The sequence below is a fragment of the Polyergus mexicanus genome, unplaced genomic scaffold (genome assembly GCF_030449975.1).
Source record: "Polyergus mexicanus isolate NDT 795.1 unplaced genomic scaffold, iyPolMexi1.0 SCAF_6, whole genome shotgun sequence".
NCBI lineage: Eukaryota > Metazoa > Arthropoda > Insecta > Hymenoptera > Formicidae > Polyergus > Polyergus mexicanus.
Window position 1 is genome coordinate 3,634,810 of NW_027223326.1, and position 25,768 is coordinate 3,660,577.

Consider the following 25,768-nt stretch of genomic DNA (forward strand, 5'->3'; position numbering starts at 1 on the left):
CGCAAAAGTGTGCTCAACCGTTATAACGCGTTATAACGCGTCGAATTTAAAAAACGAGTGTTGTGTTTGTGTAGTCATAGTGTGTTCATATAATAGGGCGAAAATGTAATGAAAAACGCTTGCCTCGCTTTGCCCGCAGACTTTCTTTAAAAAGAATAAGGGTCAAAAGGTTAGTATATTTATATACCATAATTCTAGAAGGAATTGTTTTAATGTATACTATATACTAATATGTCGCTAGATATAATTGAATTTTTTTTCCGTGCAGTTTACACAAAAATATAAGTATGATAATGTAATATTATATAAAAATGTAATATTTCAAGTTTCTTTTTTTATTTTTTGATTATATCTTTAAAGCAATTCCTAAATAGAAAACAACATAAAGACCTTTGTATAAAAAAATTGTAACATAAAATTAATATTTAAATAGAATTTAGAATTACTACAATACATGAACATACACATTATATGTATATGATGCACATAGTATTTAGTACTCATATAGTATTTTTGTTATAAAGAAATAGACAGACATGGGCAAAAAAAAGAAAGAGAGAGAGAGAGAGAGAGAATAGGAATGAGTAAGCGAGGGAATGGCTGTACAACGATATATCGATTAATAATTCACATCAGTCGCTAAATATTAGTGAGCATAAAGTATTGCTACGGAGAAAGATCCAACTATTTCCTTTCTTTTCTTACTTTTGGCACTTATATAGACACTTGCTCACTTACACTCATATCCTCTTTCTCTTTGCCCATTCTTCTCTGTCCGTCTCTTTCTGATCCGAGCATACTATGTGTGTTATATATTATCTATATGCGATCTTTTCGTGAACTGGTTGTAAATATTTCATACCAGATGCGGTTTGCATGTGCGCTCTAAATATTGCCGAAATATTTGATCCCAGAAGCGATCTTTTCGTGAACTGGTTGTAAATATTTCATACCAGATGCGGTTTGCATGTGCGCTCTAAATATTGTTGAAATATTTGATCCCAGAAGCGATCTTTTCGTGAATTGGTTGTAAATATTTCATACCAGATGCGGTTTGCATGAGCGTTCTGGTTAAAAATATATCCCAGAGGCGATTTACGTGTGCTGGTTATTGTAAAAAATATTCCAGAGGCGATTTACGTGTGCTGGTTATTGTAAAAAATATTCCAGAGGCGATTTACGTGTGCTGGTTATTGTAAAAAATATTCCAGAGGCGATTTACGTGTGCTGGTTATTGTAAAAAATATTCCAGAGGCGATTTACGTGTGCTGGTTATTGTAAAAAATATTCCAGAGGCGATTTACGTGTGCTGGTTATTGTAAAAAATATTCCAGAGGCGATTTACGTGTGCTGGTTATTGTAAAAAATATTCCAGAGGCGATTTACGTGTGCTGGTTGCTTTACAATATTTTGAATCGGATGCAATTTAATAGTTATGTAAGATTAGCAATATAACCGTTATTATATATTATAATACATATATATGTATTGTGCCATGTGTGTGTGTGTGTGTGTGCATGTATTGTTATATATATATATATATATAAGGCACACATATATATATATATATATATATATATATATATATATATATATATATAACAATACATGCACACACACACACACACACATGGCCAAATATTATTCCTCTTGGAAAGATGTATGGAAAGGCACACACACACACGCACATATATATATATATATATATATATATATATATATATATAAGTCCATATAAGTAATGTGTGCAATTGTGTTCAAATATGCAATAAAGGCAGACACGTGTCTATGTTATACTGTTATCTATACGCTTAGATACGTTTAGATATGCGTGCGAGGCAATAGAGCAGTAGAAATACACGATGTTGTCCGATTTCATCATATTGAACACAATTCTCTTTCAAATATGCATAAAACATGCAGAAATATTATCGGTAACAGCGGAACTAAAATTATTGATATTATCGATCATTTCGGTCGGTATTATCGATAATTTTAGTTACGCTTAGATGAGGGCGCTAACCCGTCGGAGTTCGCTCGTCACTGTTGGATCCCCTTAAGAATATGCAAAACCACTTACTTTCTCTCTGGTTTTTTTTTGGCAAATTTTAACGAGATGCATGAGTCACTCTAAGTTGTTCTGCAAGCTCCTTTCATGTTTACGTTTGCTTTTCAGATGTCCTCAAATTTCTTTGGTTGATTAGACTAAAACTTGTTAATTAAATTGAAGTTTCCTTCCCAAAATCGCTGATGCCACTTTTTACACAATTTGTGAATTACTATTTTTATCAAAAACCAAACAAATCATTCTAGCAGTTTCATTTATCAGCAGCATTTATTTTTAGTTTATTCTTTTTTAAAAATACAAAAAAAGTATAAAAAGTGTTGGGTATCGTAGAGGCGTGTTCGCCTTCAGAAGATGGCGCGAGGGATAGGTCGAGCGTACAGAGGTGAAGTCAATCACGAGACTTCTTTTCTAATTGTCAATGATAAAATGTATTTATAGTATATTTACAGTTATTTGGTTTGTGGTGGCCCTGAAAAGGGCCGTTTACGGGTTAACGCGGTGTGCGTTCCCGCCAAGTGATACGCGGCTCGGCTTTGGTTACGTGGAGGGAACCGATGCGCAGTAGCTCGAGCGAGAATGGAAGAGTTGGTGTAGTCCTGGGGTGCGTATAGCCAGGCTCTTCCCGGTCCGTCCCTGTCTGCGTAGCCGCTTCCTGGGTGTTGGTCTCCCAGTCACTGTCAGATTGAGTACCGCTGTCCGCTACTTCCCGTGAGGGGTACTGAGTACCGCGATGGATTCGTATTGCCGGTTGCGACTGTGTCCAACTGTCTCGATGGTGAAGTGGAGAGGCCGCTAGCGGTGATAATAGCGGTGGCGGCAGGTTCCACGGCGTCGATGGTGATGTGTATCGCCGTACCCTGATGTCCCACTGACTCAGGAAAAAGCGTGGCGGTCGGGTGAATTCCACAGGCGCCAGCTCTATCGGGTGTAGCGTCCACTCTCTGAAGCTCGTACACGTATGGTTGCCTGTAAGTCCTGGTGTCTTTTCTCCCCCACTGATGGGCTGCCGACTAGTCCCGGGTGAAGTGGGAGGCAGCTGTGGTCGAGGAAGACTCAGGTCCTGTGGTACTACAGGAGGCAGCGTAGGCTGTCGCTAATTCAAAAGAATTCGTGAGCTCGAACTGACTGACGGGCAGGAGGTCCTCTCCGCAGTCAGAGCGGGCTGCGAATTGAAGGCTTCTCGCCGTGCACCGTCTTATAAGCCCCACTCACTGGATTTCACTTGCTGGCGCTCACTCCCGCTCGTGGCCGCCTCACGGTAAGCCTTCGTGGCTCGCGCGGTGCTCGCGCGCGGGTTTCACGTGCTCCGCGCGTGAGAATTCGTTCGCGCGTCTACCGGGTAGTTCGTGCGTAATTGTGGTGGTTTCTCGAGCCGCCACAGGACCCCCTTGGTTGTATGGAAGCCTCCTAAGTGTTGAACCTGATTGGCGGGCGAGATACTCGTCCGCTTCTTGTCGTGGCTGGTCGTACTGTTGTTTCTTGGCTAGTGGCTTGTGGTCCTTCTTCTTCTTCTTCCATGGTGTACGCTGGTTTCAGCCTGTCTATTGATACGTTGACTGTTTTGTTGTTCATCCGTATTTTGTATGTTTTTTCGTTTCTGTTTAGAACTTCATAAGGTCCGTCGTATGGCGGTTGTAGTGCTCCTGATGGTGCGTTGTGTCGCACGAAGACTTTTGCTGCTTTGTCCATGTCTTTGTAGATGAACGTCGCTCGTTGTCCATGCCTTTTGATGGCTGGGCTGAGTTTTGTCATGATGCTTCGTAGTCTGTTCACGAGGCTGGTTTTGTCTTCTGTGTCATTGCTTTTTCCTGCTAAGAATTGTCCAGGTAACCTCATCGGTTCTCCGTAGACCAATTCTGCCGTTGTTGCGTTTATGTCTTCCTTCCAGGCGGCCCTGATGCCCATCAATACGACTGGGAGAATTTCTGTCTAGTCTTCTGTTTGATGGCATTTGATGGCTGCTTTTAATTGCCTGCGGAAACGTTCTATCATCCCGTTAGCTGCCGGGTGGTATGCTGTTGTCCTTATATGTTTTGAGCCTGTCATTTGCGTTAGATTTTTGAAAAGATCTGCTTCGAATTGTCTTCCTTGGTCGGTCGTGATTCTTTCAGGAGAACCGAATCGCGCGATCCAGTTTATGAACAGGTGCCTTGCTATCGTTTCTGCCGTAATGTCTGTTAGTGGGATCGCCTCCGGCCATCTTGTGAAACGGTCTATTATGGTGAGGCAGTAGCGTTTGTTATTGGATGTTGGCATTGGTCCGACTATGTCCATATGTATGTGCTGGAAGCGTCTTGTTGGTGGATCAAACTCTCCTATCGGTGCTATGTTGTGTCGTGTGATTTTTGCTCGTTGGCATTGCATGCAAGTTTTGGCCCATCTGCTGCAATCTTGTTGTACCCTTGGCCATACATATCTTTGCGATATTAGTTTCGCTGATGCCTTTGCTCCTGGATGAGCTAGGCTGTGTAGGGAGTTGAATATTCTCCTCCTGAATTGTTGTGGCACGTATGGTCGTGTTATCGGTGTTGACGTGTCGCAGTACAATGTTGTTGTCGATCCCGGAATTGCGACTTTCGTGAGCAGCAGACTTTGTTTCTTTTTCGTCATCTCTTGCATTTCTGTGTCTTCCGCTTGTGCTTCTGCCAATTCTTCGAAATTAACTGCCTTTTCTATTGCTTCTACTCTGGAGAGTGTGTCGGCTATTACGTTTTCTTTCCCTGCTATGTGGCGAATGTCTGTTGTAAATTGGCCGATGTACTCCAAGTGTCGTGCTTGGCGTGGTGAGCTTCTTAGCGGATCTTGGTCAAATGCGTAGATGATTGGTTTATGGTCTGTGTATACAATGAACTGTCTTCCTTCTAGCATATGGCGGAAATGTTTGATCGCTGTGTATATAGCCAGTAGCTCTCGATCGTATGGACTGTACTTCGTTTGTGGTCTGCTGAGTTTTTTGCTTAGGAATGCTAGTGGTTGCCATTCCCCTTTACTTTTTTGTTGGATGACCGCTCCTAGTGCTGTGTCCGAGGCGTCCGTTGTTACGGTCAGTTCTGCTGTTGGATCTGGGTGTGCTAGGAGTGCTGCTCTAGACAGGCTGTTCTTGCAATTGACAAATGCTTCTTCCATTTCTGGCGTCCATTGGATTGGTTGTTGTCCTCTCTTCTTTGTTCCTCTTAATACCTCGCTCAATGTTGCTTGGTCCTTTGCTGCTCCTGGGATGAAACGTCTGTAGAAGTTGATGGTTCCCAGAAATTGTCGCATGTGTTTGACCGTCTTTGGAGAAGGGAAGTTTTTTATTGCTTCCACCTTCTCTGGTAGCGGTGCGGTGCCTTCTGCTGAGACCAGGTAGCCCAAGAATTTGACCTGTGCGGCTGCGAAGGTGCACTTGGCTGGGTTGATTCTCACCCCGTTGGTTTCTAGTCGGGTGAAAAGTTCCCTCATGTGCTTTTCGTGTTCTTTTTCTGTTGCTGATGCTACCAATATGTCATCTATGTATGCATAGCAGAAATCTAGTCCCCTTATTATTTCGTTAATGAATCTTTGGAAGGTTTGTGCTGCATTTCGAAGTCCAAACGGCATGAATTTGAATTCGTATAGTCCAAATGGCGTGGTGATTGCTGTCTTCGGCACGTCTTCTTCATGTACCGGAATTTGGTTATATGCTCTTACTAGGTCGAGCGTTGAAAAAACTTTTTTCTTGTGCAGTGTTTGCGCGAAGTCCTCTATGTGCGGTATCGGATAACTATCTGGTATTGTGCGTATGTTCAATCTTCTATAATCTCCGCACGGTCGCCACGCTTCTTTTCCCTTGGGCACCATATGAAGTGGTGCTGACCATGGGCTTTTCGATGGCTGGATTATTCCTTCCTGCAGCAGTAGGTCGAATTCCGTCCTTGCGATGTGTAGTTTCTCTGGAGATAGTCTTCTTGGTCTGCATGCTTCTGGTTGTCCCGCGGTGGTTTGTATGTAATGGACTGTGTTGTGTTTGACTGTCTGGCTCCTTCCGTTTGGTCGCGTTATTCCTGGGTACTCTTTTATTATGCTGTCATATTTTGTTTCTCCAGCTACTGCTTTGATGGAGTTTATTTTATGGTTGCTTTTTGATCCGTGTGCCGCGAGGCCTGTTTTCCCGTCGATTAGCTTCTTATTCCTTACATCCGGTAGGAGGTGATAGTGCGATAAGAAGTCTGACCCTATTATTGGCTGTGTGACGTCGGCTATTATGAATCGCCATGGGAATGCCCTACGTAGCCCGAAGTCCGGTTGTATGGTTGTTGCTCCGTAGGTGGATATTGTTGATCCGTTTGCTGCAAATAGTTGATATGTTTCCGCCTGTTTTCGGCCTTGTGTTCTTGCCCGTGGGTAGACGCTTATGTCAGATCCGGTATCGATTAAATATCTTATTTTCGTCTTCCGGTCCGTCATATATAGGCGGCGTGGTTCTGAGCCTATGTCGCTTGCCGCCATCAGCGACTGGCTTCCTCGTTTTCCTTTTTGAACGAGCACGGGGTCGTGCATTTCTTGGCTTCTGCTCCGAAGCGTCGGTGGTAGTAGCAGATGCCTTCTCTTCTTGGTGTCCTGCTACGTTGTCGGTCTCTCGATTGGCTTCGTGGTCGTTTCCCTTGCTGTTCTCTTTGGAACTTCCTAGTCATTTTTGTGACCTGTGTTGTCAAGGCAGCGACTTGATCTCTTAATGCGTCTATTTGCGTTTCCCATGTCGTTCGTGCTGGCGTGACTACCCCTTGCATGGTTGCTACCTCCATTGGTCTATTGCCTATCTCATGTATTCTATCGGCCTGTTCTGCGACGTCTTCCAGTTTGTCTTGCGCCCTGATTGCTAAAATGGCCTGCATTTGCGTTGGCAATCGACCTAGCCATAATGTCCGCAGTAGTTCGTCCGAAACCGTTATGCCGGCCAGGGTTTTGAGGTGGCGGAGAAACTGCGAGGGCTTTCTATCTCCCAGCTCTTCATGTTCGAGGAGCTGTTTGATTCTTTGGTCCTGGGATGCCGTGAGTCTCTGAATCAAAGCCTTCTTTATCGCTTCGTATTTCTGTTTTAGTGGCGGCTGGGTGATGATGTCTTTGATTTCCCTGGCTTGCTTCGGCTCTATCCTTGAGAGCACGTATGCGTATCTCGTTGCGTCGTCTGTTATGTCGCATGAGATGAATGTTCCTTCCAGCTGCGCGAACCATAGCTCTGCGTCCTCCGGCCAGAATGGTGGTACTCTTATGCCGATCTTGTTGACGCTCGTGCTGTCGTCGTCGACGATGCTCGTCTTCTCCGGATCCCTTGGCATCTTCCGCGTCGGTGATCACCAGTTGTGGGGTATCGTAGAGGCGTGTTCGCCTTCAGAAGATGGCGCGAGGGATAGGTCGAGCGTACAGAGGTGAAGTCAATCACGAGACTTCTTTTCTAATTGTCAATGATAAAATGTATTTATAGTATATTTACAGTTATTTGGTTTGTGGTGGCCCTGAAAAGGGCCGTTTACGGGTTAACGCGGTGTGCGTTCCCGCCAAGTGATACGCGGCTCGGCTTTGGTTACGTGGAGGGAACCGATGCGCAGTAGCTCGGGCGAGGATGGAAGAGTTGGTGTAGTCCTGGGGTGCGTATAGCCAGGCTCTTCCCGGTCCGTCCCTGTCTGCGTAGCCGCTTCCTGGGTGTTGGTCTCCCAGTCACTGTCAGATTGAGTACCGCTGTCCGCTACTTCCCGTGAGGGGTACTGAGTACCGCGATGGATTCGTATTGCCGGTTGCGACTGTGTCCAACTGTCTCGATGGTGAAGTGGAGAGGCCGCTAGCGGTGATAATAGCGGTGGCGGCAGGTTCCACGGCGTCGATGGTGATGTGTATCGCCGTACCCTGATGTCCCACTGACTCAGGAAAAAGCGTGGTGGTCGGGTGAATTCCACAGGCGCCAGCTCTATCGGGTGTAGCGTCCACTCCCTGAAGCTCGTACACGTATGGTTGCCTGTAAGTCCTGGTGTCTTTTCTCCCCCACTGATGGGCTGCCGACTAGTCCCGGGTGAAGAGGGAGGCAGCTGTGGTCGAGGAAGACTCAGGTCCTGTGGTACTACAGGAGGCAGCGTAGGCTGTCGCTAATTCAAAAGAATTCGTGAGCTCGAACTGACTGACGGGCAGGAGGTCCTCTCCGCAGTCAGAGCGGGCTGCGAATTGAAGGCTTCTCGCCGTGCACCGTCTTATAAGCCCCACTCACTGGATTTCACTTGCTGGCGCTCACTCCCGCTCGTGGCCGCCTCACGGTAAGCCTTCGTGGCTCGCGCGGTGCTCGCGCGCGGGTTTCACGTGCTCCGCGCGTGAGAATTCGTTCGCGCGTCTACCGGGTAGTTCGTGCGTAATTGTGGTGGTTTCTCGAGCCGCCACAGGACCCCCTTGGTTGTATGGAAGCCTCCTAAGTGTTGAACCTGATTGGCGGGCGAGATACTCGTCCGCTTCTTGTCGTGGCTGGTCGTACTGTTGTTTCTTGGCTAGTGGCTTGTGGTCCTTCTTCTTCTTCTTCCATGGTGTACGCTGGTTTCAGCCTGTCTATTGATACGTTGACTGTTTTGTTGTTCATCCGTATTTTGTATGTTTTTTCGTTTCTGTTTAGAACTTCATAAGGTCCGTCGTATGGCGGTTGTAGTGCTCCTGATGGTGCGTTGTGTCGCACGAAGACTTTTGCTGCTTTGTCCATGTCTTTGTAGATGAACGTCGCTCGTTGTCCATGCCTTTTGATGGCTGGGCTGAGTTTTGTCATGATGCTTCGTAGTCTGTTCACGAGGCTGGTTTTGTCTTCTGTGTCATTGCTTTTTCCTGCTAAGAATTGTCCAGGTAACCTCATCGGTTCTCCGTAGACCAATTCTGCCGTTGTTGCGTTTATGTCTTCCTTCCAGGCGGCCCTGATGCCCATCAATACGACTGGGAGAATTTCTGTCTAGTCTTCTGTTTGATGGCATTTGATGGCTGCTTTTAATTGCCTGCGGAAACGTTCTATCATCCCGTTAGCTGCCGGGTGGTATGCTGTTGTCCTTATATGTTTTGAGCCTGTCATTTGCGTTAGATTTTTGAAAAGATCTGCTTCGAATTGTCTTCCTTGGTCGGTCGTGATTCTTTCAGGAGAACCGAATCGCGCGATCCAGTTTATGAACAGGTGCCTTGCTATCGTTTCTGCCGTAATGTCTGTTAGTGGGATCGCCTCCGGCCATCTTGTGAAACGGTCTATTATGGTGAGGCAGTAGCGTTTGTTATTGGATGTTGGCATTGGTCCGACTATGTCCATATGTATGTGCTGGAAGCGTCTTGTTGGTGGATCAAACTCTCCTATCGGTGCTATGTTGTGTCGTGTGATTTTTGCTCGTTGGCATTGCATGCAAGTTTTGGCCCATCTGCTGCAATCTTGTTGTACCCTTGGCCATACATATCTTTGCGATATTAGTTTCGCTGATGCCTTTGCTCCTGGATGAGCTAGGCTGTGTAGGGAGTTGAATATTCTCCTCCTGAATTGTTGTGGCACGTATGGTCGTGTTATCGGTGTTGACGTGTCGCAGTACAATGTTGTTGTCGATCCCGGAATTGCGACTTTCGTGAGCAGCAGACTTTGTTTCTTTTTCGTCATCTCTTGCATTTCTGTGTCTTCCGCTTGTGCTTCTGCCAATTCTTCGAAATTAACTGCCTTTTCTATTGCTTCTACTCTGGAGAGTGTGTCGGCTATTACGTTTTCTTTCCCTGCTATGTGGCGAATGTCTGTTGTAAATTGGCCGATGTACTCCAAGTGTCGTGCTTGGCGTGGTGAGCTTCTTAGCGGATCTTGGTCAAATGCGTAGATGATTGGTTTATGGTCTGTGTATACAATGAACTGTCTTCCTTCTAGCATATGGCGGAAATGTTTGATCGCTGTGTATATAGCCAGTAGCTCTCGATCGTATGGACTGTACTTCGTTTGTGGTCTGCTGAGTTTTTTGCTTAGGAATGCTAGTGGTTGCCATTCCCCTTTACTTTTTTGTTGGATGACCGCTCCTAGTGCTGTGTCCGAGGCGTCCGTTGTTACGGTCAGTTCTGCTGTTGGATCTGGGTGTGCTAGGAGTGCTGCTCTAGACAGGCTGTTCTTGCAATTGACAAATGCTTCTTCCATTTCTGGCGTCCATTGGATTGGTTGTTGTCCTCTCTTCTTTGTTCCTCTTAATACCTCGCTCAATGTTGCTTGGTCCTTTGCTGCTCCTGGGATGAAACGTCTGTAGAAGTTGATGGTTCCCAGAAATTGTCGCATGTGTTTGACCGTCTTTGGAGAAGGGAAGTTTTTTATTGCTTCCACCTTCTCTGGTAGCGGTGCGGTGCCTTCTGCTGAGACCAGGTAGCCCAAGAATTTGACCTGTGCGGCTGCGAAGGTGCACTTGGCTGGGTTGATTCTCACCCCGTTGGTTTCTAGTCGGGTGAAAAGTTCCCTCATGTGCTTTTCGTGTTCTTTTTCTGTTGCTGATGCTACCAATATGTCATCTATGTATGCATAGCAGAAATCTAGTCCCCTTATTATTTCGTTAATGAATCTTTGGAAGGTTTGTGCTGCATTTCGAAGTCCAAACGGCATGAATTTGAATTCGTATAGTCCAAATGGCGTGGTGATTGCTGTCTTCGGCACGTCTTCTTCATGTACCGGAATTTGGTTATATGCTCTTACTAGGTCGAGCGTTGAAAAAACTTTTTTCTTGTGCAGTGTTTGCGCGAAGTCCTCTATGTGCGGTATCGGATAACTATCTGGTATTGTGCGTATGTTCAATCTTCTATAATCTCCGCACGGTCGCCACGCTTCTTTTCCCTTGGGCACTATATGAAGTGGTGCTGACCATGGGCTTTTCGATGGCTGGATTATTCCTTCCTGCAGCAGTAGGTCGAATTCCGTCCTTGCGATGTGTAGTTTCTCTGGAGATAGTCTTCTTGGTCTGCATGCTTCTGGTTGTCCCGCGGTGGTTTGTATGTAATGGACTGTGTTGTGTTTGACTGTCTGGCTCCTTCCGTTTGGTCGCGTTATTCCTGGGTACTCTTTTATTATGCTGTCATATTTTGTTTCTCCAGCTACTGCTTTGATGGAGTTTATTTTATGGTTGCTTTTTGATCCGTGTGCCGCGAGGCCTGTTTTCCCGTCGATTAGCTTCTTATTCCTTACATCCGGTAGGAGGTGATAGTGCGATAAGAAGTCTGACCCTATTATTGGCTGTGTGACGTCGGCTATTATGAATCGCCATGGGAATGCCCTACGTAGCCCGAAGTCCGGTTGTATGGTTGTTGCTCCGTAGGTGGATATTGTTGATCCGTTTGCTGCAAATAGTTGATATGTTTCCGCCTGTTTTCGGCCTTGTGTTCTTGCCCGTGGGTAGACGCTTATGTCAGATCCGGTATCGATTAAATATCTTATTTTCGTCTTCCGGTCCGTCATATATAGGCGGCGTGGTTCTGAGCCTATGTCGCTTGCCGCCATCAGCGACTGGCTTCCTCGTTTTCCTTTTTGAACGAGCACGGGGTCGTGCATTTCTTGGCTTCTGCTCCGAAGCGTCGGTGGTAGTAGCAGATGCCTTCTCTTCTTGGTGTCCTGCTACGTTGTCGGTCTCTCGATTGGCTTCGTGGTCGTTTCCCTTGCTGTTCTCTTTGGAACTTCCTAGTCATTTTTGTGACCTGTGTTGTCAAGGCAGCGACTTGATCTCTTAATGCGTCTATTTGCGTTTCCCATGTCGTTCGTGCTGGCGTGACTACCCCTTGCATGGTTGCTACCTCCATTGGTCTATTGCCTATCTCATGTATTCTATCGGCCTGTTCTGCGACGTCTTCCAGTTTGTCTTGCGCCCTGATTGCTAAAATGGCCTGCATTTGCGTTGGCAATCGACCTAGCCATAATGTCCGCAGTAGTTCGTCCGAAACCGTTATGCCGGCCAGGGTTTTGAGGTGGCGGAGAAACTGCGAGGGCTTTCTATCTCCCAGCTCTTCATGTTCGAGGAGCTGTTTGATTCTTTGGTCCTGGGATGCCGTGAGTCTCTGAATCAAAGCCTTCTTTATCGCTTCGTATTTCTGTTTTAGTGGCGGCTGGGTGATGATGTCTTTGATTTCCCTGGCTTGCTTCGGCTCTATCCTTGAGAGCACGTATGCGTATCTCGTTGCGTCGTCTGTTATGTCGCATGAGATGAATGTTCCTTCCAGCTGCGCGAACCATAGCTCTGCGTCCTCCGGCCAGAATGGTGGTACTCTTATGCCGATCTTGTTGACGCTCGTGCTGTCGTCGTCGACGATGCTCGTCTTCTCCGGATCCCTTGGCATCTTCCGCGTCGGTGATCACCAGTTGTGGGGTATCGTAGAGGCGTGTTCGCCTTCAGAAGATGGCGCGAGGGATAGGTCGAGCGTACAGAGGTGAAGTCAATCACGAGACTTCTTTTCTAATTGTCAATGATAAAATGTATTTATAGTATATTTACAGTTATTTGGTTTGTGGTGGCCCTGAAAAGGGCCGTTTACGGGTTAACGCGGTGTGCGTTCCCGCCAAGTGATACGCGGCTCGGCTTTGGTTACGTGGAGGGAACCGATGCGCAGTAGCTCGGGCGAGGATGGAAGAGTTGGTGTAGTCCTGGGGTGCGTATAGCCAGGCTCTTCCCGGTCCGTCCCTGTCTGCGTAGCCGCTTCCTGGGTGTTGGTCTCCCAGTCACTGTCAGATTGAGTACCGCTGTCCGCTACTTCCCGTGAGGGGTACTGAGTACCGCGATGGATTCGTATTGCCGGTTGCGACTGTGTCCAACTGTCTCGATGGTGAAGTGGAGAGGCCGCTAGCGGTGATAATAGCGGTGGCGGCAGGTTCCACGGCGTCGATGGTGATGTGTATCGCCGTACCCTGATGTCCCACTGACTCAGGAAAAAGCGTGGTGGTCGGGTGAATTCCACAGGCGCCAGCTCTATCGGGTGTAGCGTCCACTCCCTGAAGCTCGTACACGTATGGTTGCCTGTAAGTCCTGGTGTCTTTTCTCCCCCACTGATGGGCTGCCGACTAGTCCCGGGTGAAGAGGGAGGCAGCTGTGGTCGAGGAAGACTCAGGTCCTGTGGTACTACAGGAGGCAGCGTAGGCTGTCGCTAATTCAAAAGAATTCGTGAGCTCGAACTGACTGACGGGCAGGAGGTCCTCTCCGCAGTCAGAGCGGGCTGCGAATTGAAGGCTTCTCGCCGTGCACCGTCTTATAAGCCCCACTCACTGGATTTCACTTGCTGGCGCTCACTCCCGCTCGTGGCCGCCTCACGGTAAGCCTTCGTGGCTCGCGCGGTGCTCGCGCGCGGGTTTCACGTGCTCCGCGCGTGAGAATTCGTTCGCGCGTCTACCGGGTAGTTCGTGCGTAATTGTGGTGGTTTCTCGAGCCGCCACAAAAGTTATGCGGTCTATCTAATATGCGTCTCTCCAGAAACTATCGCGAATAGAATTAATTTTTAAATTTATATTACTTATAGTGTCTAAGTCGTATAGAGTTTTATAAACATAAATAGCATCTCTTAAAACTGTCATAAGAATGAGAAAATATTTGCGTAAAATAATTAAGTAATAAAGTAATTAAGAACAGGTAAATTTTAAGGCACAGAATTAATTTACATATTTAATACAATGTATCTACAAAATTACATAATAAAGCTTACATATGAACAGAGCATAATTATTCAGTTTAGTACTCTGCGTTGATACCACTGCTTCTTACACACTACCATCCATATCTCTGGTTCTTTATATATATATATATATATATATATATATATATATATATATATATATATATATATATATATATACATACAGGATGAGTCTAAGGCTGCGTTCGGGGAGCACGATTTTAGCGCTATGAGTGTGCTCTGTCTTTGTTATTTATTGAAAGTTGAACAAGAACAGAGCACGCTCATAGCGCTAAAAGCGTGCTCCCCGTGCTCCACGCAGCCTACCAAAAAGTTCATCACATTTTTCTCGAAAACGGTTAAAAATGGGGAAAGACATCCATTATTAAATTTGTAGGACATGTAGGCAGACATACTATGATAACTTTAAGTAACTTCAAATGTCCTGAGAAACCTTGATTTTCATACTACAAACTAATTTTTTTTAATGGAACTATCCTAATTTGTTTATATAAATCGATTTCTCGCAATATTATTATAGGCATAAAAAGTTATAAAAATATCATGACCAAAAATTAAATAGTTTACGAGATATTTTATACTTACATGTAATAATTTCACATAAAACTATGAAACATCGCGTATGTTATAGCCCAAAACGGCTATAACCAAATTAGTATAATTATTAATTATTAAATATTATTTAACATACGTCTTCCGACTATAACTCGAAGCCGAGGAAGACGTATAGAGTTACGAGCGCAATCGCTGACAAAGCGAGCCACGCGCGGAGACTACGCAATCGCGAGATTCGAAGAACGACGTGCCGGAAATGCAAGCAAAGAATTTACGTAGTTTGCATCTGGGTTTTTTCCAGCCGAAAACGAGCGACATGACCATCTCTATGGCCCTGTCGCTGAACGATTTCCTCCAAAAATTAATCGAAAAGAAGGTAATAAAACTATCCATCTCGAACGAGCGCCAGGCAGTCCTAATCGTAAAATCACACGAAGCTGATATAATCAGACAATTATATAGTACAGTCGAACTTAACAAAAGCAACCACGAGACGGACAATTTGTAATCGTTTTAATAATAATGAACGTCCCAGCTGATCTCGCGACGGCCGCCGCGATATCAGACACGTGAAGCAATTCTATACCGCGATAAACCAAACAGTTGTAGAGCGGGAAAGAAAGGAAAAATTAAAGTTGATATCTTCGAATAAAAAGATTTTGTTCTAATACTATTGTAATTGTGGTACAAAAGACGAGAAAACCCTGAACGATCCCGAACTTCCCAGTTTTAATTTAGCCAACAATCCCCAAAACTCTCCGTACTTCCACAGAGGTACAACACGTAGAATATTTCCTTTTCAATTATTTTACCTCAATATTTTTATGCATAAATTAATGAGAAGAATCAATTAGTGTAAAAAACACATAATCGTATTTAAGAAAAAATATAAATTTTTAACGACAGCTACACTTTTTTTTTTTAAACAACTATCTGTTTTTTGTATCAATTGATTCCTCTCATTATTTAGTGTATAAAAATATTAAGACAAATTAATAAAAAAATGGATATTTTACGAGATATTTGATAGTTTATGTAAAATTACATCAGAAGTTAAAGTATAAAATATCTTGTAAATTATTAAATTTTTGGCCATTGTACCTTTATAATTTTCTGTGCCGAATATTGCGGAGAATTGATTCATATAAAAAAATTAGTGTAGTTTCATTTAAATATTTAAAAGAAAAACTAGATTCTCCTTTACATGATCTTGAAAAATGATCTTAGTTAATATTCATCGTTATCAATCAAAGTTATCAACTTTTTTCTTTTTCAAAACCTTATAAATTTTAACTGACATGTTTTTTTTATATGACATCAAATTTTGAAGACAATTCCTCTGGTTCGTCGCTCTTGAACACCCTGTACAAAATGAGTACGATATATGTTAAAGTTGAGTACGCGATATATGTAAAACTAACAACTTTGCAGTCTTTTTTTCAATTACATCATTTAGGAAGTATGCAGTATGTAAATGCAGTTGAATATTCTATTCTTAACATTATTAACACTTTTATGTGTTGTCACATTCGTTATATTCGTCACTTGATTACACATGCATAAAATAAAAATGTTCTATTACGCATAATCGAAAGATGTCCCGATTGCATATATTAATTGTTTGTCCAATTGGATATGACAATATTTTCTGATAAGACACAGTATTGATTGAACTGTTTACGATCGGGATTGTGTTCGATTCAGATTATGTCCGATAGAGACTATATCATCGCATCAAAACTATTTCCGACTGAGATTGCATCGTCGAATCGAGATTGTATGTCAAATCGAGATTGTATCCAGATGAACATTGTATCTGTTTAAAAAAAATGTATTCGATTGATAATGTGCACAATCAGGATTTACTCATGATGAAAATGTCATCTTCAGTCTGTGCAAATATCATTAGATAAAGATCTTTAAAAATGTTAAGAATAGAGAGTTTATTTGGTCTATATGTTAAAAATAGAAAAATTTGACTGGATTTTTCCTACGTTTTAATGGAGAGTGGCTAAGCTTTAAAACCTATAATCAGTATTGCTATTTGTATAAAAAACAGTAAGTTGTTATGTCTATATAATCTTCTTAAAATATGATAAATACCGTTTTTTAATTTTACTGCTTTTTTGAGTAGCTTTCATGACGTGATTATAACATTAAAATCCAATAATAACGAGACCAAGAATCTCTGATGAGAAAATAAGAATTATATTTATTCATAATGCAATATTGCTGAGTTTTACGTCCTGGCGACTCCACGATTTCTTTCTTCCGCGAAATTGCGGCAATGATAATCGATTGGTGATAAAAATGAGTCATTCGGTAAATAGAGCATCTTACATCAAACATTTCTTAAACATTTAATCACTTGTCAATATCTATATATATGAGTAACCGTGAAAGACGCGAGAGACCGGTGACAAAACCGTACCGATCGCCTAAAAATAAATAAAAATCAATAGATACCCTCGCAATAGAATTTTCCAGCGGAAGAATAAATTGGTACCAAAAAGATAATAAAATTCCTTCTAACGAAATATCTGACAAATACAATTAAATCAATAATGACAAAACTTCTGTGACGACATATTCAGTAACTACAACTGCATTAATATTGATAAAAATAATCATAAAGAAGTAAGACTTTTTCTAATCAGATCACATGCGCGAGGGAAATTTAACCCATACAACACCGAAAGATTACAGAAACATTGCATAGACTTTGCATTGAAACATTGTAATATTGCATGAAAGTTGCGAAATGTTTCTGCAATGTTACTGCAAGTTTGCGGCAATGTTGAAACGTCCTTAGAAATATTATAATGTAAGACAGTAATGTTACGGTGCAATGTATTTGTAATATTGAAATGCGTTGCTACAAATATGCAGAACGCTTCAAATTTGATAGATAAATTTTGAGAATATATAAAGACATCCATTTGAAATAAGAAAAAAAGATTGTGAATTTACACAATTACGAGTTTTTCTCTCTTGGATGTCTTTATATATTCTCGAAATTTATCTATTAAAATCGGAAATATCGTGCATATTAAAAAATTATTATCAAATTTTTGATTTTATATAGGAATGGAAACTATTTAACAATTTCTTGTTATCTAGTTAAATTAATAAAAGTTAAAATTTTACTTATATAGATATTAGACTCTATTTTACATCTTAAGTAGACAATTAACAAATAATTTTAACTTTTTCATTTATGTATCCAATTACTGAACAATCAGTTCAATATGAGAATTCCCTATGTTGGGATTGTATCAGATAAATTAAACTGATAAAAATAGTTATATCATTAATCTTATTAGCCACCCTTTGCAAGCTTTGTGTAATCATCATGATTGAAACTTAAATGCGGGATAGATAGCGCAACGCGCGCCGCATAGCGATAAACGAACAAACTAGCGATTACCGAAAACTGTTTTTTGTAATACTTTTGAAATGTTGCTGTAACATTCTCATGAAATATTACAATTATATGTTCCAATAATGTCTCAACAATATTACATTGCAACTTACAAAATTGTAATATTACTGCAATGTAATTGCAATGTTCTGTGGGGAATGCCCAAGAGACTTGATATCGAAACTGATATCGAGATCACTAATCGACGATCACCACGCGTAAAAATTTGAAAAGTAGGAGAAACATCCCGCCTAAAAAGGACACTAGCACAATTTTTAATTCGTTAAGATGAAGAATCCCCATTTCTACGCAATTCCAATTCGTTGAAGTTTTTGGAAGATTCACACTCTTAGAATTAGAATACACCCCAAAAAAAGAATTATAAAAAGAGGAATCGAAGAAACATTTGGACACACTATTTTTCCGGTCTTTAACTTCGCGCAGTCTTACTCTGTGCTTTTGCACCGTAAATCGCGAGTTAGGCATTTGTGCCATCAGTGTCCTTACTTGGCATCATCTCCAGGCCAACCACGAATCGAACATCAGGCTGCCGACATGAGACACAGACCGAAACACCGTACAAATTTGCCATCCCTCCACCTCTGAATTACTATTTAAAAAAAGTAAGTTTAATTGAATGATTGTTCTTTTCCTCCTCTTTGTCTTGTTTCTTATTTAAATCAAAACTTTCCATCTGATCTTAATCTAACACATATGCGAGCGATCAATTTTATACTTCTGACCGTTAACATATACAGGGTGGTCCTCATAACGGTCGCCACGATTTTTAAGGCACTTACAATAATCTGACATAAAAAAGTCATAAACAGAAATTTATCAGTTTCTAACCGGCAACAAATTGCAATAATAAAAATTGACCAAACATTTTTTTTTCCATAAAAAAGCAAGGTCACCTTGAATTTTTTTAACGGACCCCCTATTTTTCATTGCATATTCTTGTAGCTTATTTCGAGTGCTTTCCAAAACACTACAATAAAGCTTCTTTTGGTTAAGAATTTCCTGAGATATTAAAAAATTTCTTCATGATACTTCATTCATTCAATGAGTACACACAATGTTATTTTAAGTTACATTGCAACACAAAATAAACCATTTTAAATTCGCTAAAGCGTAATTCTTCGCTATCGAGGAAGTTCACTAGAAACGTAAATAGTAAACAAACGTAATAACATACTAGTTAAAGTAGATGTTCAAATTGCATTCCACCTTCCGCAACACATAGTTCCGCTCATTTCAATAAATTATTATGTGTAGCATCAACTAAACTGGAATGTTTTATGCTTCTGCACGCCCTTATTATGCGTTCTCGAAGGTCATCGATACTATTAATCGGTGTTTCATTGTATACAACTGACTTTAAATATCCCCACAAAGAAAAATCTAATGGAGATAAATCCGGTGTACTTATTTACTTATTTACTTATATATATATTGATTTTGATTTTGATTTTTTTATCCTTTAATCAAATATATTTTTATTGTATTAACCAGTCAGAACCTAAATGTTAATGATAGAATCTTTTCCTTGCATTCTGACTGATGTCCTCTGTATTAATGTAACATCCGCGAACTAAAACACACACGCGCGCGCGCGCGCACGCACGCACACACACACACACACACACACACACACACACACACACACATGCATTTACCGAGAAATTAGAATCAACAATATTTTATTTTTATATAATCATGTACATCTATCATTTATTTTAAAATATGAATTCATACTTTGTTAATTTAAATAAAAGAATTACTCTTTATTAAATCTCCTCATCCTAGTCGAAAGATCGCACTTGGTCCCATCTCGCGTAATAGAGATTAAATTCTCTTACCGAAAAGGGACCACCGAACGAACGTCTGAATAACCAGCGTAATAGCGACTCAGTTTACTTGCTTTTCAGACCTGTCAGTTCGTTCGACCCGATTCCAAATGCCACGAGACGTTTAACCTCGAGATAATAAAAGATAGTTGTTACGCCCTTCCGTCGACTCATCCTTCCCCGAATCTGGACGTAACATCAGTTTTCTAGACATTTTTTTATAAATCTATAGTTTTGCACATGTGATATATTTAACATAAGCATAAAATTGAATCATGATTGATTGATGTAAAATTTGGTTAATTTTGAGCACTTCATTTTTTATAGTGTTAAGAATTCAAAATTGCTATATCAAAATTGTTAAAATATAACTGCAAAGACTGAATGTGCAATACGTGAGCGCTTAATTGAGAACATCTTATTGTTAGATTAACAAATCTCAGGAATAGTTGGAACGATTGAATAAGCTTAATCAATCGCTTGAGTTTACTATATCACCTGATAAAAATTTTTTTATTCTTGTATTTCTTTTACTCTGCATATCTTAGAAATAAAATATTACAATCCAGTATATACCAATGTGAAAATTTTTATCATGTATAAAAATTGTTGTGTCGATCGTTTTGAGAAAAATGTATTGTTACAATCTCAAACGCAAAACGCTAATGATCGTGAATTATCTCATTAAATAAATTGTTTGCATACATATATACACATTTTATTCTATTATAAGCTGAAAAAGCAAGAAATTTAGTTGCATATTAAAATATGGTATGAGTTATGAAAAGTTAAATTTGGATATCAATGAAATATTACTTATACACCACAGCATATTAAGAGGATGCCGAAGCGACGGGCGAACTCCGACGGGTTAGCGCCCTCATCTAAGTGTAACTAAAGTGTCTCTGTATATATATATATATATTATCAACGCTTTATAGTTACATTACCGATATCATTATGTAGAGTAATTGTCAAGGGATATTTGCATATTTTGGAAAGAGCAATAAAATACAAGCTTTTAGCATTGTGTTAAATATGTAGACAGAAAATATGTTGGATTTCTACTCTATTTCTGTTCTATCGTCTCATAGAAGCAACGATTTTACACAGATATCTGTTTATGTCGCATACATATTTTGAATGCAAATCTATAATATTGCTCATATTATCTGTTTTGATTTTATCATGATGTATATATATCTATGTATGTATATGTGTACACACAGGCGCGCGCGCGCGCACACACACACACGCACACACACACGCACGCACACACACACACACACACACATATATATATATATATATATATATATATATACAGGGTATCCTAGACCACCCGTACACCCCTTTTCTTTCAAAAACTAAGCATTTTAGAGAAAAACGTTTTGAACAAAAATTGTATGATTTTAAGAGGAACATAAGATGGTGTCATTGGTTTGATCTTGGATGACATCGTTAAGATCAAGTCAAGGACACCTTTAATTTCTTAAATAGAATCCCCTATTTTTTATTACATATTCTTATAGCTTATGTCGAGGGCTTTCCAAAACACTATAATAAGTATTTTTATAAGTATATTTATAAGTATTTTTTCATAAAGTCCTTCTTGAGTTATTTTATATTTTAATCTGACATATTTTGATATAAAAAATAAAATATTTCGTAAAATATTCAGTTTCTGATAATCTTACCGTAATATTTTTATGTACAGAATAATGAGACAAATCAATTAGTGCCAAAAAAATCAAATAATTGTTTAAAAAAATACATTGTAAATAATTTTTTTAAAAACAATTATTTTTTATACTAATTGATTTGTCTCATTATTCTGTACATAGAAGTATTACGGTAAGATTATTGAAAACTGAATATTTTACGAAATATTCTATTTTTTATATCAAAATATGTCAGATTAAAATATAAAATAACTCAAAAAGTACTTAATGAAAAAATACTTTATTATAGTGTTTTGGAAAGCTCTCGAGATAAACTACAAGAATACGTAATAAAAAGTAGGGGATTCTATTTAAGAAATTAAAGGTGTCCTTGACTTGACCTTAACGATGCCATCCAAGGTCAAATCAATGACACCATCTTATGTTCCCCTCAAAACCATATATATTTTATTCAAAACGTTTTTCTCTAAAATGCTTAGTTTTTGAAAGAAAAGGGGTGTACCGGTGGTCTAGAACACCCTGTATATACCATACACCATATATGATACATATGTATACCCAGCAAACATCGAATATATCTGCCTAATTTATGCAATACAGTTTGAGAAAATTGAACTAAAATTATATATGGATGTAAATATATTATACATATAATTTTGAATATGATGATAAATCTTTATCATGGACAGTATATCGATATGATTGAGGGCTAATGAGTAATATATAAACTTCTTCACTATAAATGTGAATGTTTATATAGTTTTATGACATAAGTGTGCACATATTAAAATTTACATTTATATAAATATTTATAAGTGCAAACACATAAATTCTCTGTCCGCAAAACATTGCAACAAAATTTTATGATTGTTACAATATTTTGGATATTTATAATATAGAAAGGATTCTTCTATCACTCATTTTCGTGAGAACGCAACCAAAATATTTTATTTATTATTTCCATATCTGCGATTATAATTTGCAAGCGAGATTGAGGCATCTTTTTTCTGGCCAATATTGTTACGAGTATCAGGCTAGATTTTTTTTTATCATAATTACTTATCATTTTAAAAAAGGCAGTTTAGGCAGTTTATATTGCTTGCTATAATATTACAAAACTGTTTCCTCATACTTTTTACATCCTTGGAGTATTTTTTCTCATAAAGATTGCCTCCTAATAACGAAGATATATATATATTTTCTTTTTTTAGCTACCAACTTGTATATACACAGCCTGATAGACTATTATATATGCGAAATTTGGTGCTATAAAAAAAGAAAAAATGCATTGCCAGGAATTACAATAATTCCTTCTAATAATTTGTAAGCTTTTATTACTATATATGATTGGTTGCAATCACATGAAGGAATATCAGATATTGCACACTTTGTCTTTCAAAAACGGAAGTTTCTTTAAATTTCTTCTGGAATAACTGTTTTTTAATAACCAGAATATTCATGCACAAACCGCGTATGATATAAAATATTTTTTAAAGCAACCAGCACACGAATAAAAATCGCCTCTGGGATAAAATATCTTTTTAATAATTAGAGCGCACATGCAAACCGCTTTTGGAATAAAATATTTTTTAAATCAACCAATACACGAATAAAAATCGCCTCTGGGATGAAATGTTATTTTTTTAATAACCAGAGCATACATTTAAATCGCATGTGGTGTAAAATATTTTTTAAAACAACCAGCTCACGTATAAAAATTGTCTCTGGGATAAAATGTTATTTTTTTAATAACCAGAGCGTATATGCAAAACGTTTTTGGTGGGAAATATATCTTTCGACAACCAGTTCACGAATTGATCGTTTCTGGGATATATTCTTCAACTAAAGCGTACATGCAAAACGAATTTGGTAGAAAATATTTCTTTCTACAACAAGTTACTATTACATATACACAAACGTATACATGTAGATAATATATAACACACATATACTATACTCGGATAAGAAAGAGATGGACAGAGAAGAATGGACAAAGAGAGAAAGAAGATATGAGTGTAACTGAGCAAATGTTTGTACAAAGGCTAAAAGTAAAAAAAAGGAAATAGTTATATCTTTCTCCGTAGCAATAATTTATGTTTAGTAGTTGATGTGAATTATCAATCGATATATCGTTTTACAACCATTCCCTTGCTTACTCATTCCTATTCTCTCTCTCTCTCTCTCTCTCTCTCTCTCTCTCTCTCTCTCTCTCTCTCTCTCTCTCTTCCTGTTTTTTTGCTCATATCTGTCCATTTATTTATAACAAAAATACTATTATATATTAAATACTATACGCATCATATATAATGTGTATGTTTATGTGTATACAGTAGTCGATCTAAATTCTATTTGAAGATCAATTTTATATTACAATTTTTTTTTGCAAAAGTCTTTATGTTGTTTTCAATTTAGGAATTGCTTTAGAGATATAATTTAAAAAAAGAAATTTGGAATATTATATTTTTATATAATTATACATTATCATATTTATATTTTTGTGTAGACCGAAATAAAATTAAATAATATCTAGCAACATATTAGTATATAGAATACATTAAAATAATTCCTTCTAAAATTATGGTATATAAATATACTAATCTTTTGACCCTTATTCTTTTTAAAGAAAGTCTGCGGGCAAAGAGAGGCAAGTGTCTCTCAAAAATTATATTTTTGTCCCATTATGTAGACACACTACAAAAACATAACACTCGTTTTTTAAATTCAACGCGTTATAACGCGTTATAACAATTGAGCGTACTTTTACGATAATCTCTTGTTACGCGTATGTACACAACATGCGCGATTGAGGGTGCCGTCCTATGGCACGTATACGCGGGATACGCGCGTTTCGGGCACATCAAACTTTGCGACCAATCACAGCCGTTTTTGATCCGCCGACGATCCGCTGAATTCATAATTCTAACGGATCGTACAATCACACATATAATCGTTGCATGTGTTTTGTGTGTGTGTGTGTGTGTGTGTATGTGTGTGTGTGTGTGTGTGTGTGTGTGTGTGTGTGTGTGTGTGTGTGTGTGTGTGTGGTGTGTGTGTGTAAAAGAAGCTGAAAAGCTGATATACAAAATATTTTAAGGATGGAGGACAATTAAAATACAATACTGGAATACAATAATGCAATAGGAATGAAAATAAACATTCAAGACATAATATACACACGAATCTTATTTAATATACCAAATTTTATTTACCTCTATTTACTACAAAATATTTTTTACAATTTTTTTATTAAAATTTTACAAACATCAACAGCAGTTTTCAAACTTTCACTTTTTACTTTATTAATATTTGCAAACAACTGGCTTCTGAAAACTTTATTTTTTAGATGTATGCTTGTATGTGTGTGTTCAGTTCGCCGGCGTTTGGTTCCTACAGTCCCATGGAGCGGATTACGCGGAAGCGGATTCAGCGGATCGCTAATCATAGGACTGCTTCGACGTAATCTTTGAAAGAGATCTATTGGAACGACTCCGTGATTGGCGATCCGCTGGATTCGCTTCCGCATAATCCGCTCTATGGGACTGTAAGAAACAAACTCCGGCGTATTGAAAACAGCGGATCGTCTGTGATTGGTCGCAGAGTTCGATACACCCGATACACGCGATCGCAATACGCGCCATGGGACGGCACTCTGAGACTGAGTCTCTGCCGCGTACTGATATGATCGCATGTGCCTGCCTGCATGTGTGTGTGCATGGTACAGTCGACTTATTCCCCGATACATACATACATACTTACATACATGCATGCTACAAATATCGCGTAATAATAAAAACAAATACGCATCTTTATAAATGAATATTCTCTAACCGAATAAAAAAATTATTTTCATAATGATTAAAATTAATTCGATACATAAAAACATTATTCATTAATATTTTACGACAAAAATTAAATTTCTAAATTTTTGCTTTAGGAAAAATTTATTTTCTGTAAATATAGGCAAGCTTATATAAAAATGCAAATGATTGATAACATAAGAAAATAAAATATATCAATTTTTTTCTCTCATTTATAAATTACTAAATAACTATAAATAATAATAAATTGTCATAAAGGTTATATGTGTATATATATTATACTGTATATATATATATATATATATATATATATATATATATATATATATATACAGTATAATATATTATAATATATACAGTATAATACAATACAATACAGTATAATACAATATAATACAGTATAAGTATTATATATATATATATATATATACCAGGTATATAAATATGAAACCGGAATTTTTGTATAGAAAATACACGTTTATTGTATGAAAATGATAAAAAATATTTTATTCGAAGTATTGCCCATTGCTAGCTATACATTTTTCCCATCTCTCTGACAATTTGTGGATGCCACGCCAAAAAACCTGTTGCTCCTTTGAGGCAAACCAGTCATCGAGCCATTTCGTACATTTTCGTAAGAAGTCAAGTGAAATGCTGCTCAGCAAGTGCGTGTCCCATCGATACAAATAAGTAGTAATCGGATGGAGCCAAGTCTGGTGAGTAAGCCGCAT

The 25,768-nt window shown here is 39.3% G+C and overlaps 2 protein-coding genes across 2 annotated transcripts; both read right to left on the reverse strand.

Moving 5' to 3' along the window:
- Nucleotides 1-6,534: 6,534 nt before the first annotated feature.
- LOC138934173 (uncharacterized) lies at nucleotides 6,535-7,365 on the reverse strand. The gene has a single exon (XM_070297629.1). It carries the CDS (start codon nucleotides 7,363-7,365, stop codon nucleotides 6,535-6,537), a length of 831 nt encoding a protein of 276 aa, XP_070153730.1.
- A 4,174-nt stretch (nucleotides 7,366-11,539) lies between these two features.
- On the reverse strand, nucleotides 11,540-12,370 carry LOC138934175 (uncharacterized). Its single transcript, XM_070297630.1, has one exon. The coding sequence runs from the start codon at nucleotides 12,368-12,370 to the stop codon at nucleotides 11,540-11,542; it is 831 nt and encodes a 276-aa protein (XP_070153731.1).
- Nucleotides 12,371-25,768: the final 13,398 nt, after the last annotated feature.

Coding starts and splice junctions, on each gene's coding strand:
- LOC138934173 (XM_070297629.1), bottom strand. CDS start 7,365: ATGCCAAGGGATCCGGAGAAGACGAGCATCGTCGACGACGACAGCACG.
- LOC138934175 (XM_070297630.1), bottom strand. CDS start 12,370: ATGCCAAGGGATCCGGAGAAGACGAGCATCGTCGACGACGACAGCACG.